The sequence below is a fragment of the Bactrocera tryoni genome, chromosome 4 (assembly GCF_016617805.1).
Source record: "Bactrocera tryoni isolate S06 chromosome 4, CSIRO_BtryS06_freeze2, whole genome shotgun sequence".
NCBI lineage: Eukaryota > Metazoa > Arthropoda > Insecta > Diptera > Tephritidae > Bactrocera > Bactrocera tryoni.
The window spans coordinates 54,076,772-54,097,630 of record NC_052502.1 but is presented as its reverse complement, the minus strand read 5'-3'; the positions used below and the strand labels follow the sequence as shown (position 1 = coordinate 54,097,630).

Sequence of the window (20,859 nt, the reverse complement as noted above, 5' to 3'; positions counted from 1 at the left end):
TGGTTGCCTGGTTGGTTGATTGTGCGCCGCTAAGTATGCTATGAAAATGCGTGAGTTTATGTAGCACAAAGCACGCGAAGCGGTGGAGCGGTACCGAGCGGGAGGTGAGTGAGAGATTTGTGTTGCACTTAGCGTCGTGAACTGTCAACCTAAACGCAAATGGAAGTGCAAACCGAAAAAATCGGGAAATTGCAAAAAAAATTAAAGAAAGCAGAAAGTAATAGCACTAAAAATGCAGAGCGGAGCAAGGAAATTCGTAAGAAGAACTCGACGCTTCCAAACGGCAAGTACCTCGATTCATAATAAGGATGGAAAAAATGTGGTGTGAATTGCAGCGCTGCTCCATCAGACAGCGCTGTCATTAATCGTCGCTTGCAACACTATCGCGTGTTCGTCGCATTTGTGGCACCGCCAACTTGCAATATTTAATGGTCGATTGGAAATGTTTGTACGCAGCTGCAGCCGGCGTTCGCGCCGATTGCCGCTTAGCTTTGGTTGCAGATTGAACTTGTAAGCGGTGTCTCATAGTTGTGGCAATAAAGTGGTTTGTGTGTTGCAGGAATAATAGAGCGCTCAACTCAGCGCGCTGGTATATTTGCAGTATTAAAATATGCAGGGAAGCTGAGTTTGCAATTTCAGGCGACTTGATGCTTTTATTTGTGGCGATTGGTTTTTGTGTATGGAGTAAGTGGAAAGAAGTACTAGTACTAATGTGCCTTAACGCTGCGTTATTTTATTTTTTAGGTTATATTTTTACTATTTAACGCGATAGTTTTTAGTTTTTGGGTGTTCTAGGTGCAGGAGAATGCATTAGTTGATTCTAGTTTCTATAATTAATGAAAATTTTGAAATGAGCTGATTGCTTTTTGTTTCTTAACTCGATGGGTTTTGTTTTTCAAAATTATTTACTACAATTCTTGATCGGTATCTCAAATAGTTCTCGAGTTGCAGCCTTCCAAAACCCTACTTACATTCATTATTAATTTTTCATCATTCGTCAATATTTTCGTTTGTCGCCTTCAAAGAAACCCCACCAAATGTAATAAAGGCACTTATGCCAACGACTTTCCAGTCCTCGAAACACTTTTCATGAGGACTTTTTGGGTTGGCCTTCAGCTCCTTCGTCAAATTTTGTTTTATATCTTCGATCAACTGAAAACGGATTCCACGGAGCGGCAATTTCTGTTTAGGAAAGAAGAAACAATCACACAAAGCCAAATCTGGTGAATACGATGGTTGATAGATGTTATTCATTGCGTTTTTGTGTTTAAATTCGATCGCAATCGAAACTCGATACGATGGTGCATTATCATCCGGTAAAATCTATGAATTATCGTCTACAATTTCGACTTATGTTCTAAAGCACACGCTTTAATACGACCACTTAGAACTCCGTACAGACCGTCTGTCTCTTCGGAGCAAATTCACGATCCACCAAACCACGAATATTGGGAAAAAAACAATAAGCTTCTTGATTTTTGAGCGGCTTTGGCGTGTTTTTTTGGGTTTCGGCTCGTTTTTTTCCCTCATTCCGATGATTGTTGACTTGTTTGCATGTCACACTCATGTCTCATCGGCAGTTATAATGCTCTCCATGAATTTGGGATCGGAATCTGCACAGTTTACAGTATTCTTTATGAAGAGAACTCCCCTTTACTGGGCGGAGTCGAGCAAGAACTCAGTTCATACCAAAAACGGACTCGCCAGAGATAACGAGCTCTCTTGCTATCTCTCTAATATTCACCTGACGATTTTCAAGCCTCGTGTCCTTCACTTTTTTATTATTTGCATCAGTTGAAGAACGAGGCATTTCTTCAAAATACATTTTTTTTTGACATATCAGTTGCCCGGAGAATTTAATTACAATTTCCGCGTGTTTGTTTTATGTATAATTCTATGCAATCACTTGAATACCCAGAAAATCGAATGAATTAAATAATATTTTCGGAATTTCGAAAAGTTTAAAATATTTAGCTTTTCACTACTATTTGACTCCATTTAAATAAACTTAAAGTGCTTTCCAGCTGAGTGAATCATGCGCGCAAGCCTTGCCATATTTAAATAATGAGTTTTTAAGTAGCTGGTTCCTTCTAAGCACAGCTAATAACTACGTCGGTAAAAGCACGTAAAAAATTTGAACCCGAAATTGTTATGTTGGCAAAGCAGAAACTTGATATTCGAATTTTAATTTGCCGGCGTACACACGACTCCTTGCGCACGATGCAGCGCCGCTACTTTGGCAAACTTTGCGCCAAAAATAATTAAGTGTAGCGAAGTGTAATGCAGCAAGTAGCTGCATTCGAGAACCGCAATCAAGACAACCGGCAACAACTAGCAACAAAATACGATGTGTAGACATAGAAGTATTTCATAATCAGTTACCTGGAATATGTAAGTATATTGAGTAGGGAGGTTCTTAAACCTCAGTTGAATTTTTTAAACCAGGTTTTCTAAATCCAAAAACTAAACGCGATTTTTTGTTTAGTTGGGTTAGATGTCTGATCCAGAGAGATCGTACGTGGACTGCTATATGTAGTACTTAGTGAAGTCATAGAAATGAGGAACTCCTATATTGGAACATAGAAATTAGCAAAAAGGTTAGTAGACAATACAAATTTGCACAGGCGTTTAATTTCCATTCCTGCCAGTTTGGTGAGATGTCTGAAGGTATGCATTCCCTAGTGTTTAAGTCTTGACCTCTCAAACACGGGACTGTAAAGAAAGATGTGTTGAGTTGTTTCCAGCTCGTCTTCTTCCTTACAGTTTTTACAGATAGCGCTTGGTAAGATTTCCAGCCTTACAGTTTGAACGCCAATAGAGCAGTGACCTGTTAAAAGCCCCACAACTAGAGAAAGGCTAGCCTTACTAAGGGCAAAGATATTACTAGGTCTGTTGTGATAGATCTTGGGTCAAAAGGCTTTTGTGACAGCCCTTGTTGCGATGGTAGCTCAGCGCTGGTCAAGTTCCCGCGAAGCCCAGCTGCCTAGTAGTAGAATATAACACGATACGGGAGCACCGACCCGCTCCAAATCTATTGATAGCGGTTCTAGGGTGCTTTTCCTTGCTAGCTTATCAGCTTTATAATTTCTTGCGATTCCACAGTGTCCTGGCACCAGTACCGGTCTTGGTAAACACTGCAATAGTCAGGTAGTATAAAGCTGGAGTTGATAGAGAGCTCCGGACAGTAAACCCCTCCACCAACCTTCCACCAAGCTGTGACCCATCCGTAAAGAACTCCTCTCTTACAACGGCTTCTTCCCACTAACAACTTCCTAGTCGGTATATGAGCAGAAAAGGAGCCATAGCAGCCATACACGATCCGACGATGTCTATGGGCACTATGTGCAAGGTGGCGTTAAGTGCCATGGTTGGACCTTGGTGTACCACTCATGCTGATGTTCGCCGCCCGTTGTAAGCTATCGAGTTTCTTGTGGTCTTGTGGTCTTTTCTGGAGCCCTTCACGACATAAGAACTCCATAGAACATAATGGGCTTGACTATGGTGTCGTAGAACCAGAGGACCACTTCCCGTGCTAGGCCCCACCTTTTGACAATGGCTCCTCTACTCTCTCTCTTCGATATTTGGCTTCCATGAAAGCTTCCTATCCAGGATGACCCAAATATTTTACTGTCCGCCGATTGCAGATGAAAGTCTCCTATCAGCGGCAGCGGTGCCACCGGTACCTTGTATCTTCAAGTAAATAAAACCATGAAACGAGATATTTATTAAGTATAATTTTTAGTTCCTAAGCGAAGTTATTAATGTGGGTTACAAAACTTTAATATTTTGCGGAAGGACTAAAAAATTTACTTTTCCGTTTAGGGCTAAAGTTTATTTATGATTAATATTTATGAGTATGACATTGATTTTAGGCATACATTTTTTATTTTTTTTTAATTGGAAATATTTCAATCCTCTTTTTTTTTGCTCTTTGTGTCAACAATGATAGCCCTGTGACCGAAAAATTCCAAATTTAATTTCTCAGCACCATCCTAATGTCCATAAATACGTATATGATAGCAAAATGAGGTAAGATTATGCTTCTACTGTAGCAATAATTATGATGGAATGATAACTACTCACAATACATACACATACGTATGTATAACTGGGTATATTCATTTGTATATGTGTAATGCAGGCGATAACATCCGCAAACGCTTTGTCATATTGTCGCCGTTCGTACTGCATACTCATATGAGCATTAATCATACGCCATGTACTCCCACAAACCATGTATGTGTCTACTCACTTTCGCACATTCCAATGCCGCTCTCAATTGATGTATGTATATGTAAGTGAGTTATGCTATCATTAGGATCATAGTTTTTGCTACAAGCTTCTTATGAAACTTATTAATTATAACTTAATTAACCACAAATAAGAGATTAATTTTGTACGTCGATAAATCCTCTGCCTGCCATCTAACTGTTGGTTGTCAATTTCTGCTAGCCATTTATTCTCACAGCCACCACACAAGACTGAAGGATTATAGTTCTTATGAAGGTTAGCGTCGCTAATAAATATCATATAACAATCGAAATAAATACTTTAACTGTAAAAGGGATTAATCGCCCGGCAATGAACTTAATTGATTAACACTGGAATGTTTAAAAAAACTTCTTCTTTTGAGAGTAATTAATTTCTGAAGGTTTTATGTGTTAATTAAAGTAAATAATATTTATATATTAATTATTATTTAAATATTAATCATTTTTTGAATGTAGAAAACCCGATATTTTTAATATAATAAAATCCAAAGCGAAAACTAAGCTCATTGTCTTTTTTGACATCAAAGGCATCGTCCGCCATGAACCGACAAACCGTCAACGCCAATTTTTACGTGGAAGTCCTCAAGAGACTCAAGCGAAGGGTCAATCGGCTCCGCCAAAACACTGCAGACGATTGGAAGTTGCACCACGACAACGCCCCGGCTCACACCGCCTTTCTTGTGAACAGCTATCTAACCAAAGTCGGCATATCAACGCTTCCGCAACTGCCTTACAGCCCAGATGTGGCCCGCCAGACTTTTTTAGTGGACTTGCTTGAAAAAGCCGATGAAAGACACGCATTTTAAGATGACAGAGGGGATCCAACAGCATGCACCTCGGCTCTCAAGGCTATTCCGGAGAATGCCTTCCGTGATGCCTGCAATGGTTGGAAATCGTGCTGGCAGCGCTGCATAGACGCAGAAGTAGTCTATTTTGAAAGTTTTTAAAGAATTGTCACGATTGGTTGAATAATTTTTTTAAAACGGAGTCCTATTACTTTCCGGACAAACACTGCTGTTCCGCGAATTAAGAGCCTGCGGTTACGCTGGCTAGGTCATGTCGTCCGAATAGATGAAAACACTCCAGCTCTGAGAGTAGGTACGCTGTACTCGCCGGGCAGAGGAAGAGGTAAACTTCTACTCCTTTGGAAAAACTAGGAGGAGACGGACCTGGAATCTCCAACTGCTGTCTACGCCAATAAAAAGAGGAAGAAAAATCGCTAGATAAACACACACTAACTGAGATACCAAACTTCACGCGTTTATAAAAAAATAAACCATTCTCTTTAAACGTGCAGTTTTTATTGATCAGTCCGGGTCAAATGTGGTGGTAATTACAATAGTTCCACCTGAAAAATATTCCAGTAACCACGAAGCCTTCGATTTTGTTTCAAGTCTAGTTAATGTTCAATCATGAAATGGCGTAACGAAACATGTGTTCGTCACGAGTAAGGGAAATATGTTCCGGTATTACCTAAGAAACCAAGCATATTCGCGATAAAGCTCAATCCGTATTCGGATATCGCAGAATTTCTTGTTTTCTTCTAAGATACGGAAAAGTTCTTCGAAGTAGAGTGCCTTTTAACAGAAGTGACCTTTGTTATAAATAGTTGAGTATTTGATAATTTCCGATGGAACGCTCGGGCTTTATGATACTGTGAGCTTTCACATATAATTACGAGTATACTAATCTCATTATTCTCTATCTTATTTGACCAAAACAACATTCTAAATCAGTAGCTAGAATTGCTTGAAAGACAATTTGAGCCAAGCACCTCCTATTGATTGCTTTTCCAATAAATAAACAATTCCTTGATTATCAAATACTTAAATCCTTATGAACTCTTACTTCGTATCATGCTTCCTTTAATCTTTTCTCTCGCTAATAAACGGGAAACCAAATCGATTAAGTAAGGTGGAACTGAAATATGCAACGGTTGCTGCTATATTTCCGTTAGATTTGTTAAATATTACCATTCCTCATATAAAAAATATTTGCAATAAACCAAACAGCGGGAATAACCTGGCTAAGAGCGACAAGCGCAAAGGTAGAGCTGCAGCATTTGGCTGCAGGAAATCAAACGGTACAGTGGCAACTTGCGCTCTCGTGACGCCAGCTTGCTTATTTATGCATTTACGATACGGTTTGCAAGCGTTAGCTAGCAAATGGCAACAATGTGATAGAGCAACGCTTGGCGCCGCTTAGCGTTGTTGTCATATATTGCATAGCTCCTCCGAAACATACACACAGACTTCTGTATATTTGACTATTATTTCGAGGCTAAGAGTCGCTTAGCATTTATGCAACTTTGTTTCTCTTGCTCGGTGCTTGCACTTACCTTTTCCGGATCCAAACCGCCCGGAATTTGTGTGCCATCCTTTGAGCAGAAGCAATATGGCAATTGACACTCTTCGGTGTTGCAACGCTGCGCTATATCAGCCGGGGCATCTGTTGCTGGTGTTGGTGCTGCAAAATTGTAGAACAAAAAGAAATATGTGTTAGTTTGAACCGCGTTTCCAAATGTGCAAATAAATAAAGGAGAAATTAAATTGACTACTAACTAACTGTAGCGCAAACAGGAAGCATAGCAGAAATTAAACAATAACTCAATACACACAAGGAAAATTGTAGACACACTTAAATAAAAAAACAGAAAAATTACTTTAATAACGATAGCACTGAAGCAATGGTACAAAGGTTTCCATACAAGCACTAGATTTTGATAGGGCAGTTGTATGGCAGCTATATGCTATAGTGTTTCGATCTGAAAATTTTTTTTCGGAGATTGCCAGTTGCTTTGGGAATAATCTATGTCAAATTTCGTGAAGGTATATAGGGAAATAAAAAATAATTGATCAGTTTTAATGGCAGCTTATTGCTATAGTGTATTGAAATGGGCAAGTCCGACAAATTAATAGTTTTTTGGCGGAAAAAGACGCAAATTTTCAAATCGATATCACCAAAACCGACTTACCAACGGAGTTGAAGTCTTCCTCTGCTTCCACCGGCGGGTACTGCGTCGAAAATCTTCACAGATAAAGTGTTCTCTTCCATCTGAACCTCATGAACTAGTCAGTGCAGCCACTAAGTAACTAGTTCGCTTATATACATACAGACGTACGGACATGGCTAAATCGACTCAGCTCACAATTCGAATCATTTATATATATCTTGTATAAGGTCTTTCCTTCTGGGTGTTAAAAACTTCGTGGCAAATTTGATACATTCTGTTCAAGGTATAAATATTGGACAGTCGAAAAAGTCTTTTCGCATTTCTAATCAAACTTCAACTATTTTTTTTATATCTAAAATGAACTTTACTAACCAAATATATATCGTTTTAGTCGACCAACTTTTTGCCACTTTTCCGCTAAAGACATTATTCCATCAGTGTAAAAGTTTTCTGGTTTCTCGGCGAAAAAATACGACAAGTAATTTTCCCAGGCTTCTCTTGAAGCCAACTTTACTCCATTAAGACAGTTCTGCACTGAACGAAACAAATAGTAGTACGATAATACAAGGTCAGGGCTACATGGTGGATGCATCAAACCTTCCCTGCCAAGCTCTCTCAGTTTTTGCCGAGTCGTCAAAGGGGTATGTGGTCTAGCTTTGTTCGGAAGAAAAACGAAGTTCTTAGTTGTTGACAGTAAAATGTAGAATCAATCGAAGCAGACTGAAGCAGCTCTTAGAGGATGATTCTTCCAATCCCACCAAACACTCAGCATAACCTTTCGAGGTGTCAATCCTGGCTTTGCGACCATTTGTTGAGCTTCACCACGCTTGGACCATGATCTTTTCACACATTATTGTCGTATTTGATTCAGTTTTCGTCTCCTGTCACCATTCGCTTCAGAAATGGTTCGATTTCATTTCCTTTCAGCAAATAATCTCTGATGTTAATTCGGTCCATTAAATTTTTCACAGACAAATTCATGTGGTATCCAAACATCGAGCTTCTTTTTGTAGCCAGCCTTTTTTAAATGATTCAAAACCATCTGATGATGAATGTTAAGTTCCTTGTGCGATGTCATGACTGCTTATGTGACGATTCTGGTCAATCTTTTCCATAATTTGATCGACTTTTTCAACGATAGGTCGACCAGAGCGAAGTGCGTCTTTCACATCAAAATTTCCAGAACGGAAGCGAGCGAACCATTGTTGTGCTACCCGAACGGATATATGTAGCATCGTCTCCGCAATTAGAGAGATAGCAAGAGAGCTCGACATCTCTCGCGAGTCCGTTCGAATGATTTTGGCGGATATTTTGGATATGAAACGCGTTCTTTCAACTCGTCTTGATAAAGCTAATTTATTTTCAAAAGTAGTATCGTAAACAGGTCTCTTTGTACATGCTTGTCCTTGCGAATGCCTATCCCACATTCATGGAGAGCAATATAATTTCCGATGAGACATGGGTTTATGAGTATATTCGTGGTTTGGTACATCATAAATTTGTTTCGGAGGAACAGACGGTCAATAGAAAGTTCTATTTGGCCGTATTGAGGTGTTTGCGTGAGAACATCCGCCGAAAATGGCCGGAATTGTGTAAGAACCATCGAATCGAGCCACGATTGTGACCGAATTTAAACTCAAAAACGCAATGAATACCATCGATCAACTACCGTATTACCAAATTTAGCTTCGCGTGATTTTTTTCCCTCAAACTGAAATGATCCGTGGAAACCGTTTACAGAATTTTTGGCCATCCCAAAATTTATGAAAAGTGTTTCGATGGAAAAATCGTTGGCATAAATGTATTACAACTGGTGGGGATTATTTTGAAATAAATATTGATATTTATTAGGAAAATTTCGCTAGCAACACATTTGTTTGTTGTGTTAGCAATTCCAGAATTGATTTGAATAGCCGAGATATCGTATAAATAATAAAATAATTTGTGCCCTAAGTCCATAGAAATTTGAAAACTAACCTTTAATTGCCACAATTTAAATTTCTAATACATTTTGCCGAATATAATGCTTTCAATATATATAGATATGGTTTCGGATTACTTTGCTATTGTTTCTTGTGTCTAGTAATTGCTTACCAACGCATGCAGTGGCTTACAAATTCCATTTTCAACGAATTCGATATTGATATCGAGAACAACAACTGCCATAAAAGCAATACCAACAGCAACAAATTTGCAATTGCAATGCATCGATTGTTATTGTGATTGTGAAATTGCATTGGCATTCCGTTAAGTGAAGGGAACACTTTGCTGAATTATGCATGAGCGTCAAGTCAGGCGGCGAACCACCACCCCCCTCCACGCGTTGCAACCAGCTGCTGGAGACGTTGAAGGAGTTAATATTGCCACTTGGTATTTGGTGGTGTGTGAACATCTGTTACTTATATGTGCGTGTGTATGAGAATGGTACACTACAGCAGCTTGACATAGTCTAATGTTGTTTAGCTAAATGCGTGTTGTGTTGTTGATATGTTAAACACCCTTGCAAATACATATAAATATCGACAAATACTCTTAGACAAATGACCTATCGGCGTTTGCGTTTATAGGTCAGAGCAGTTGTCCTTTTAGTTACGTTACTGATCCTTACAATGCTTTTGCTAACGCATACTTACACTCAAATACATAGTTGTGCTTGTTGTTGTAGTTAACACCTGAATTTATAGTGCCTCAGCAGTTAAGTGGATTGTATAGAGATTGCAAAATAGAAAGTGATTGCTGCGTACCGTGGAAGCGGGGAGATTTTGAGAATCAGCAAGTTGAAAGAAAATTCTTAAGTTATGTTGATTAAAAAAGGTAAGGAGTTGCCACTTTTTCAAAATTTTTAATTCAATAAAAATTATGAAATAAGTAATTGTCAACAAATATAAAATATTTATATGGCCATTAAAAATATAATAAGTTGGAAAAAGTTTACATAATGTTTATTTAAAGGGCGTTGCCAGCTACTTAATTTTTAATCGAAAAAAAATTATTAAGATAAATAAATTATTGAAACTCAAAAAAAATTGAGAAGAATTTACATAGTTATTTTAACTAAAAAATTAAAAAGTTGCCACTTTTTCGGAATGATTAATTTAATAAAAAAATTGAAATAAATAATTCTCTACAAATATTAAATTTATATGTGACTATAAAATAAATAAGTTTGAAATAGTTTGCATAATGGTGTTTTAAAGAGGGTTGCCACCTAATTTTGAATTCATAATTCACCAAAAACTTATAAAATAAATTGCTTATTATAAATTAAAAATTTTAAGAGAGTCTACATTATACTCTAAAGAAGGTTGCCACCTTTTTAAAAATATCATGTCAAAAAATTAATGTGGCAAATGATTATTTAAAATTTCCTTAAACACAATTTGATGCGACAAACGATTATCAAATGAATGTAAAGACGTTTAAGAATGTTTGTATTTATTTGGAAATACTTTTGTAAGAGATTACCATTCTTAAAACACTTTTGAGTTAACTAAATCGAGAAATAAATAAATTAATATAATATAACAACCTGCTCTAAGAAAGATTTATGGTGGCTATATATTTAAGAAATTTTTTACGTAAAGAAACTTACCGCTTTTAACGAGTTGCCACTTATTTATGAAATTTTAAAATAAATAAAAGTCAGGTCTGGATAATATGGGTAACAAATTGCGAAGGTTAAAAATGATTCCATGGAAATTTTTTGAAGATGGTTGCCACCTTTTCAAAAATGTAATTGAACAATATATGTAGATGTGAAAAAGGAATTTTTGCAATCCCAATATCAAAACAAATTTAAAAACGTTTTTTTTTTAATATTTTTGTAAGGGATTGCCACCTTTAAAAATTTGATAGTTAACTAATTAAAGAAAATAAATTACTTATTATAGTAAAACCATTAAAATGATCAGAATAAAGAGTACTATGGTGGCTATATATTTTTAGATATGAAGAAGAAGTAATTCAGCAATTGTTTTGGAAGGGTTGCCACTCATTTAATAAATTTTAGTTAAAAAAAATTGATAAAAATTAATGATATTTTAATATATATTTATGAAACTAAAGCTGTTCAAAAATTTTCATAAAGGGGAAGCAATAGGGTTGCCACCCCTCTAAGAACTAAGTTATATGATACTTATAAATATACATTGACACAACCACACATTGGAAAATTGTTTAGCAAATTTTTTTTTGATAATATAAAAGAAAGCTTACAATATGAGTAAGAAAGCTCACCGATCTGGCAAAGTTGTCTGTTGACTGTAAGATTTTACCCTATCAAAAAATATTTTCTGGTTTTACTTTGTCAGTAAAACGATACAAAAAGGTTTACATTCAAACTTTTGACATGGACAGGGTTGCCAATTATTTTTAATTTTCAATTTATCGAATCAAATAATAAAATAAAATAATAAGATAATTATTGCGATGACGATATCAATTAAAAGCTTTTAAGAACCTTCATTAAGCCAAATATCTCAAAAAGGGTTGCCACATGTGTAGACATCCAAACGTATGAAATTAATAAAATTTTAATAAGCAGACAACAAACTAAGATGATTTTAAAAAAATGTATTTGTGTTGGATGTAAATTTAAAAAGGGTTGCCACCAATTTGATAATTACTAAATACTATTTTAATGCAAATTTAAGATTAAGATCCAAGAAATCCGAATTGAACCATATTTACCCATTACAATTATGTTTTAAATGGAACAAATTTTTTTACGCAATGGGTCAGACGTGGCAATTTTGCTAAATTTAGTGAGAATTCTGAAGCTACTCTAGGCTGATAAAACTACGTTAGCTTACAGTTAGTTTAGCAATGTGATGGTTATAGCTTCCGTTTCTTACAAAAATAATTTATATTAAAATTAATGGTCAGTCCTAGAGCTCTCTCTGAAGCACAATGGACATTTCTCGCTGACGATTAGTAGATAAAGTAGAGAGAAGTATAAAGCTAATCACTTCTGAAGAAAACTATCATTTTCTAACGTTTTCCGAAAGCTTCTTGTATGAATAGGAAATTGAAAAATTATTCCAAAATTAATTAGTATAACATTTAATAACGGAGGTTACCAAATGTTCGAAAAAAATTAAATAATTAATTTTTAATATATATTTTTAACACATTTTTCTCACTTTTATAAATTTAATTTGATTTTCTCCTTAACATCAATTGTAGGCAAACTTACGGTATTTCCCAACTTCAGCACGTATTCAAATCGAAGTCGTAAAACTGTTAGTAATACCAGGAATTAGATGAATAGTATTGAAAGCTGCATTTCTGGAGCATTGACACAAGGTACAATATATACATACGTGCATATACATAGATATATACACATAGTCTAAGCACACACACAAAGAAGCAAGTACATTTTATTCAGGGCAACAATGTTAATGCTCATGCATTTAGATATCACAGAGTTAAAACAATTGACGCTACTAACTCATGGAGATGTGAGACAATGTAATTTTAATACATTGTAGCACGTGCATATTCATGTTGTTGTTGTAGATACACACACACCCAGAGAGATAAATAAATGCTTGATGAAGCCGAAAAGTCAGCAGTTGACAAGTGATAACTCCAGCAATCATCAGCATATTCAGATGGAAAGGATGCAAAGCTGAAATGAATTGCTCAGTGCAAAAGTTGGCATATGCCGACATATGTTAGCATACAAATGGGCGTCTAAGCTATAGCTTGATAGCTGTGTGCGCGCTGCTGACTTAGAAAATACGAAAATATGGAGAGAAATAAATTTTAGTGTTATTAAAAAGGCCTAAAGATTGACATAATTTGCAAAGGGTTGTGTTTTAATGCCAAAGCTTGTTGTAGTTGTTCGATTTTTCTACTTTGTAGACGAAACTTCTGCATGTTTGCACTGACCTAATTTTTAAAACGTCGAATTTTCGCCATATTTGTCAAGAATGAAAGCGTAAAATACTTGTTTGGCCGCTTCAATTCAAATTTACTAGGGCTATAAAATACTAGACTTGTTTCTCCCCTAATTCAGGGACTCGAGTCTTCTGCTTGTTAATAAAATGAAATATCCTTGATAAAAGCTTTCGTGGGAGCCAAATACTGAGGAGAGAGTAAGGAAGGCATTGGTGGCCTTATATTGCTGCAGAGAAATTCTAGGAAAAGGTGGGGACCATAAAAGATGTCGCTCTAGAGTAGCTCTAGGCATAGAGTGGTGAACACAAAATATTTTGTTTTACCTCTAGGAAGTCGTAGTCAAGCTAAGAGTGTGCTATGGTGCATTCGTCTGGTGGAGAGCGCTCGAAAAGACTAGAATCGCTAAGAAACTTGAATGTGTCTAAAGAAAGGCTATGTGGACTACACCAACAGTGGCACTTCATGTCATTCTCTACATATCACCCGCTCTAAGCCTCAAAGAAACTGAGTATATGAAGGAGTCGAAGCAGGATCACGTAGGTACTCGATAATCCTTCAATTGCATCCTTGAAAACTTGGATGACTGCATTACAGCGGCAACTCCTGGGTCGAAGCTGAGAGAGAAAGTGGGAGAGGATTTTTCTGTAAGGAGCTCTTCGTCAGTCTAAGCTTTGTACTATTCAACCAATTTAGTGTTTTTCAGGCAGGAGTAGCTACTATTAAGAGCACGGTAGACGTACAGCTAAGAAGTGCAGCTTCCTTTAAGGAGCTGAGCATTCACTCCGATAGCAGAGCGGGGATATGAGCTCGCAAACTGTGCGCTCAAAGTTTGTCAAAGAGTGTCTGAAATAGTGTGAAATCAGCATCATTTGGGGTCTGGTCATGGAGAATGGTTAGAAACACGAAAGCCGATGAGGTAGGCCGGACACACGTATCCGCTCACATGGGAGAAGGAAAGAGTCGGATCTCGCGTGCGGTTAGCAGCTGTTGGACGATGACCAGTTTCAATGCGACTGCTAACATAAAATACTTCACGTTTTGATTCTGCCTCAAGGGAAGAGCTGAACAAGTCATGAAAAGAAACACTTGAGCGTTGAAATATTGTGGAAAAGCTGTGAAACTGAAAAACTGTTTTAGCAACAATCATTTATTATACCACCGCCACTTCTTAATGTAATTGATGATTTGAAGAAAATATGATTTCATTGAAACATTGCTCTTTTGCAATAAATTTATCAAATACTCAATCAACTCCTGTTTTCATAAGCTCAGCTCTCAATGTGCAAACAAATTTGCATAAATTTCCCTTACGCATGGAATTTGCCGTCATTTACACTAAATTGTATGCCCTGTGCCCTTACTTCTCTTCACAATTTACCGTGTTCATTAAACTGTGAAATTGAAAAGAGTTTACAAACTTTCTAGTGAGTTCTTAGCGTGACGCTGTGGGGTATGTTGCGTGGAGCTTCTGCATAATTTGGCGAATTTTCAAGTTCGATTATTAGCAGCAGCGCGAAAGCGCGTGGTTGGTGGCAACATCTTGCGGCAGAAGTTAGAAATTAGCTGTAATTCGCAACTTTAGTTAATGCGATTGCCACTTTATTGTTACTGAGATATGTAAAAGTGTATTTGGAGATTCGTATACAATTGTAATTTCTAGTAACATTTCCACTTTGGTGATCCGTAGATATAATTTTTTTTTTAAAATTTATTGTAAGAAGAACATTCAAAATTCAGAGTACCACAGATTTAGTTCAAGTTACCTCGCGCTGACTACTGAAGCCTTCCGCTCTTATATCATAATATTATGTACAGCTATAAGTACCTAACATTAGTTTAGTTACAATAAAATTAAGTTTGAGATCTAATAATGATTGATAATTTTATAGAATTGTTGATTGCGCTGAGTTGTCATTATTAGGTGTCTTTGCAAAATTTGATGTCTTCGCTTCACTAAAATTAGTGGGCCTAGTTGTATTTAAAGCATTGCAATCATTTGCGATATGATTTACTTACATATTTGACTGATTACAATAAGAGCAGTGCGGTCATCTGCGAGTTGGTTTCCTGCAATACCAGCATGCCCAGGAATCCACATGATCTTAATTCCATATTTGTGTTGATATAAAATTCTTTTATATTCTTGATCAGCACTGCGTTAATTGCCTCATTCAAAATAGCGTTAATTGTCGATTTGCTATGTGTATATATGGTATATATTTTTTTCTGTTAGGTAAAATTCCGACAGTTATAGTGACAACTTGGCCGCTCCCTCGGTGTGTATTCATTTCCACTCGAGTTTATTGCTCTGAATTTCTGGCTGTTTTTTGAAATTTGAAAAGCGTACTTATTATAGGCGATTTCAGCGTCAGCCAGTGCGGATGAGTGTTCACTTGTATGAGTTGCGGTGTCGAAGACATTGAAGCTGATTGACAATATTGAAGCTTTTTCTGATCGTAGACGGCTTGTTGATTTTACAATTTGTTTTCAATAGATAAAAACTCGATTTAGATTGAGTTTTTGCGCTGCAGAAACTTTGTTGTGAGCATTATTGTGCTGAATTTTGTTCTATGATGAATGTTAAAAAGACTTGCTTCAGTTAGTACCACTTTGGTTGGTGAGGTGAGGAATGCGTGAATGCCTTTTTTTGCCGCTTTGTGATTAGGGGTTTCAATGTGCGGTTCGTTTTAGCACCGTGTCCTTAAATTACGGGTCCAAAATCTATTTTTGACAAAGTCAGTGCTTTTACATTTGCTTATAATATATTTTAAAATATTCTTTCCAGGGTGGGTGTGGAAAAAATTTTACACATTTTTCGCCAGGGCATTCCTAGAGATATTTATCAGAAATAATCGAAGAAATAATAATATTTTTATATTTTTATACACGCGAAACATTTTGCTACAGTAAAGTTCAGTGTAAAAATTGGACAATGGGCGTGGCAACAGATGAAAACCTATATCTCAGGAATTACTTTACTGATTTGAACCATATTTGGTATGTAAGGTTACACAGGCATTCATAGGATACACTGTGAAAATGAACGAAATTGGAAGATATCCATAAAATGGGTCTCATAAGATACTTGAAACAAGTAAAAAAATTACTCATGGATAACTTATAAAACGTTTGGTAAAATGAGACAAATTTATTTGTGAATCGATTTGTGCGATTTACCATTGCTATTTGCTACGCCCTCTACTTGATCGTAGTTTATGATTTTATAATCAACAGTAGCATTTCTGCTTAGCAGGTAATGAAAATCGCATTACAACCACGCTTATTTCAAAGAGTAGGTCATTTGAAATACTGTCAGCTTTTTTGATTTCAGTAGGGTTATACTACTATGCGCAAAAAATAGTAATACTTTGTTCATAATATTAAAGTTCTTCATTTATTCTTAAAAATCTATGTCGTCCCCCTCAAAGTTATCCCCCTTGACCACAAAACATTTGAGCCAACGCTTTTCTAATCCTCGAAACAGTAGTTAATTTATGTCAATTTCCAGAATAGCCTTCAGGATTCTCGGCCGATTGTTGGTCTGTTTCTGGATCGTGAGCATAGTTCCAAGACTTATCGTCAATAATAATACGTTTCATGACATCATGATAGTCGGAAAGCATTGTTTCACAGACGTTAACCCGACGCTGTTTTTCGAAAACGTTGAGTAATTTTGGAACTAATCATTCTGTCACTTTGTTTAAGCTCAAATGATCTTTCAAAAAGGTTTTCACGGATACTTGTGATATTTTGATGATGCCAGTAAGATCTTTGAATGAAAATTATTTATTGACGTGTGGATCATCAATTGAGGGTTCTCAACCCTCAGCCTAGAAAAAATTTCGACAAAGGGGGTTTTGTGCGAAATTTTCATAAAAAGTCTTACTATTTTTTGCCCACAAACTGTCAAAGACTATAGAAACTTTAAAAATGTGTGAGTCCAGAAGCCACATCAAGCCGCTATTAAGTTCAAGCGAATAAACGCCAGATCTGAGTATGAGCTTGTTTGCCCACAGATTTGCATTGATTGGCACATGACAAGTTTGAATAATTACGCAACCGTATAGTTGCCAAAACGGTCTACATTGGGCTTTACACTGCAAAGTGAAATCGTATTTCCATGAAAACGCTCGAATTTCATATGATTTCACAAGGAATCGAAGACATCAAAGCACGCTGACAGCAATGCCGCGTTTCGATCAAAATACAAGCGTCAACGTCAGCAGCTTCATCATTATCAACAGCAACAACAACACAACGTCAAACACCAAAGCGATTGTTGGTGAGTGATGAAAAGTGAGCTGCGTTCACGTGAAATATTCGCATCACTTGTAGTAGAAGTATATAAACACTTAGCAAAAATAATGTATTTAAGATGTATCAATTCTAATTTAAAAATGGTTGAATCTTGATTGCAGCTTTCAAGTTCACAGTCATCGAAAATGTGGGCATTTGTGTATATGGCTGACTTTCTACCGAAATATGGGTAATTTTTCGTGGCACTTTTATGAAATGAAGTGCACATTTTTGTATTGTATGGAGGAAATTCTCATAAAAATATTAATCAAATCGACTGTGGTTTTGGTTGTTACCAGCACAAAGCCCTATCCAAATAACTGAAAGAAGGTTTTTGAGATATTCAGACAATATTATACCCTGAACAGGGTATATTAGGTTTGTCACGAAGTTTGTAACACCCAGAAGGAAGCGTCGGTGAACATATAAAGTATGTTGAGCTGAGTCGATTTAGCCATGTTTGTCTGTCTGTCTGTCCGTCCGTCTGTCTGTATACATATATACGAACCAGTCTCTCAGTTTTAAAGATATCGTTCTTAAATTTTGCAAACGTCATTTCCTCTTCAAGAAGTTGCTCATTTGTCGGAACTGCCGATATCGGTCTACTATAACATATAGCTGCCATATAAACTGAATGATCGTAATAAAGTTCTTGTATGGAAAACTTTCACATTTGACAATGTATCTTCACCAAATTTGGTATAGATTATTTTCTAAAAAAATTATGTAATATGCGAAGAAATTGTTCAGATCGGCTTACTATAGCATATAGCTGCCATACAAACTGAACGATCGGAAAAAAGTTTTAGTATGGAAAACTTTTGCATTTGACAAGATATATTCACGAAATTCGACATGGATTATTGCCTAACGTAATAAAATAATCTACGAAAAAAATGTTCAGATCGGATTACTATAGCGCATAGCTTCCGTATAAACTGAGCTCATAGTTACTAAAAGAAATGCATCTGTGAAGGGTATATTAGCTTAGGTGCAGTCGAAATTAACGTTTTTTCTTGTTATAATTAAGTTTTACATATTTATTGTTATATTTCAAAGTCTTTATTTTCATAGAATTTACGTGGATTTTTATTGTTCCTTTTCTAGCAAAATATAACCTTATTATTTGCACAGGTATATGCATTTGCTCTTTACCCACTTTCTATTTATTTTTATTTTCTTCAAATATTTTTTATATCCACCTTTCCTTTAAACTCCTAATTTCGATTTTTGCATATACCAGCGAAAAATGCTTTGGCCATGCGCTGCTTCAAATTCCACTGACGTGGCAAGAAAGTGTTTCAGTAAGCGCAATAATCATAATAAAGCGAACGTGTAAATTGTGCGATGCTCGTCGCAGTAAAAAAGCCGTCAACTGCACGCTTTGGTGACTTTTTCTTTTGGCAATCAAGTGGCTGGCAGTAAAAAAGAGTTTCAAGACATTTAACTATGTGCAGCTTCGTGCAGCTTGCTGTCCCGCTATTGCGCTCTATTTCCACTCTATGGTACACTTGCTAGTTGGACATCTCATTTAGTTGGCATTTTGGCTTTAGCATATGTCTGTGTAAGCACCTTTACAATGACTGCGCCTCCAAACGTGCCACACATCAGCCGAGTGTGTGTGCGAGTGTGCTTTTGCATTACGCTTTAGTGTCATTTTCCACTTTACATTTTCCCGAGACTCAATTGCAATGCTGTGAGATGAAATTTTTATTTCAGACTTTGCTGAGCCATACAAGATTTGTACGAAATCCAGGCTAGCAATTTCAGTTGATGCCACTAAGCGTGTACTTGCAACTTGCAACCTAAAGCGTTGGGCGTGTAGAGAGTGCAGTGATGAAGTGCGTTTGTGTGAGTGTAAGAGTCTGTGAGACTAAGGCGAGCATATGTTGGAGTGCTTATATCTGTGTATGCATGTATGTGTGTGTGTTTGCTTGCATGTGCATCAGCCATAAAATCATCTCAGCTGTGTGTGCTTTTGTGCGGTTTTGGCTTTAAATGAATTATGCGACATTTACTCCCAAAGTGTGCCACCACCGACGACCCTTCAACTGCGAGTGTAGGCCAAACACTCACGACGGTCGGCGTAGAAAACATTTCCTCATGCGAAATGTTGGCCCACTGTGATTGTGGTATTTAACCCTTGCAACGACTTTCTCCTGCCTTTAAGTGTTGGAAATTGCAGTTACTCAAGCACTACAACACTCTTAGCTTGCCTATGTGTGCCTGTGTGTATGTAAATCGGCGCTTTGTCGGCCTACCATTTAAAGTGGTTACATATACGCCCTGCTGTACAGTACTTTAGGAGGCTGTGCTTATATCCAGCCATACATTTGTGTGCGTGTATGTGTGTGCGTTCCACCGCTTCTCAGCTTGTGTTTGCTTCACCTACTTCTTGCTGCAGCAGCCAATTTGTCTTTCCAGCACATATGACTATACATTCTAATAAGTAATTCGTCACACACACACACACACCTAAGCGCCAAATATATTTATGTGCGCATGTTTGTTGTTTTTACTGCATGTTTGTCTTAGCTACTGCACTTCTAATCGAATTTCCATTTGCTCTGAGGCCAATTTCCAATTTCATATTAAATGCATAATAAATTATATTTCGACTCGCAAGACGTTGCTGGTGTGTCGCTGTTAGAGCGAGAGTGCGCTGCACTGTGGTGCCGTTACATACAAATTTGTTGTAAAAATATAAAAATATAAGTAATATAATTAAAATAAATACAGTTATTCCTTTCGTAGCGTTATTTCCCTTGTTTCTAAATACGAAATCTGGTTGGGCTTACTTTGAATGCGACAGAAAAATATTGATGAATAATTAAATATTTTGAGTTTTACTTATAATTTCCGGGTACTTTTTTGTCATAATGTATATTTTAAAAGTGTTAGTAAGAGTAAGAGTTAGAGGGTGCACACACTTCTCTTTCGAATCAAACCAACGGTATTACAAAGATTTTTAATCGTGTGCAGCCACGCCTACTTTTCTCATAATAATATTCTTTAAAATTACACATTTTAAGATTTTTAGTGAAGAAAGATTGCTGAAAATTAGTATTTATCTCCATGTTCGTAGTCTACATAGGTCTGAATCGAAGTTTGAAAAGGGGGCATGTCAAAGCATTGTCGCAGGGCTTCTGGGAAATTAAAATTTAGTACTCAGTAGTGATTTTAAAACACCGTTCAAATAGATTAGTCACCAGAATATGTCCCATTTTCCGTTTGTAGTTTGCATTCCATATTTCGTGCTTTGGCAACCCTAATTTTGCAATCTGGCATTTAAACTTTATTGTAAAGTTTTACATTTTTGATAATCAGAACAATTTGACATTTGAGCGTTATTTGTGCTGTTCACAGTAACTTAAAATATTCATCTCGGCCAAAAATTGGAAACAATCGCAAACATTTTTGGGCGATAATTTTTTT

At 36.6% G+C, this 20,859-nt stretch overlaps 1 protein-coding gene across 1 annotated transcript in view; it reads right to left on the bottom strand.

The window, feature by feature from the left end:
• Nucleotides 1-20,859, bottom strand: part of LOC120775817 (chitin deacetylase 1) — a 108,245-nt gene that overhangs the window by 52,063 nt on the left and 35,323 nt on the right. Inside the window, exon 4 of the mRNA XM_040106171.1 lies at nt 6,610-6,737. Within this exon, the coding sequence (XP_039962105.1) occupies nt 6,610-6,737 (128 nt within the window). The remainder of the gene's footprint in view (nt 1-6,609; nt 6,738-20,859) is intronic.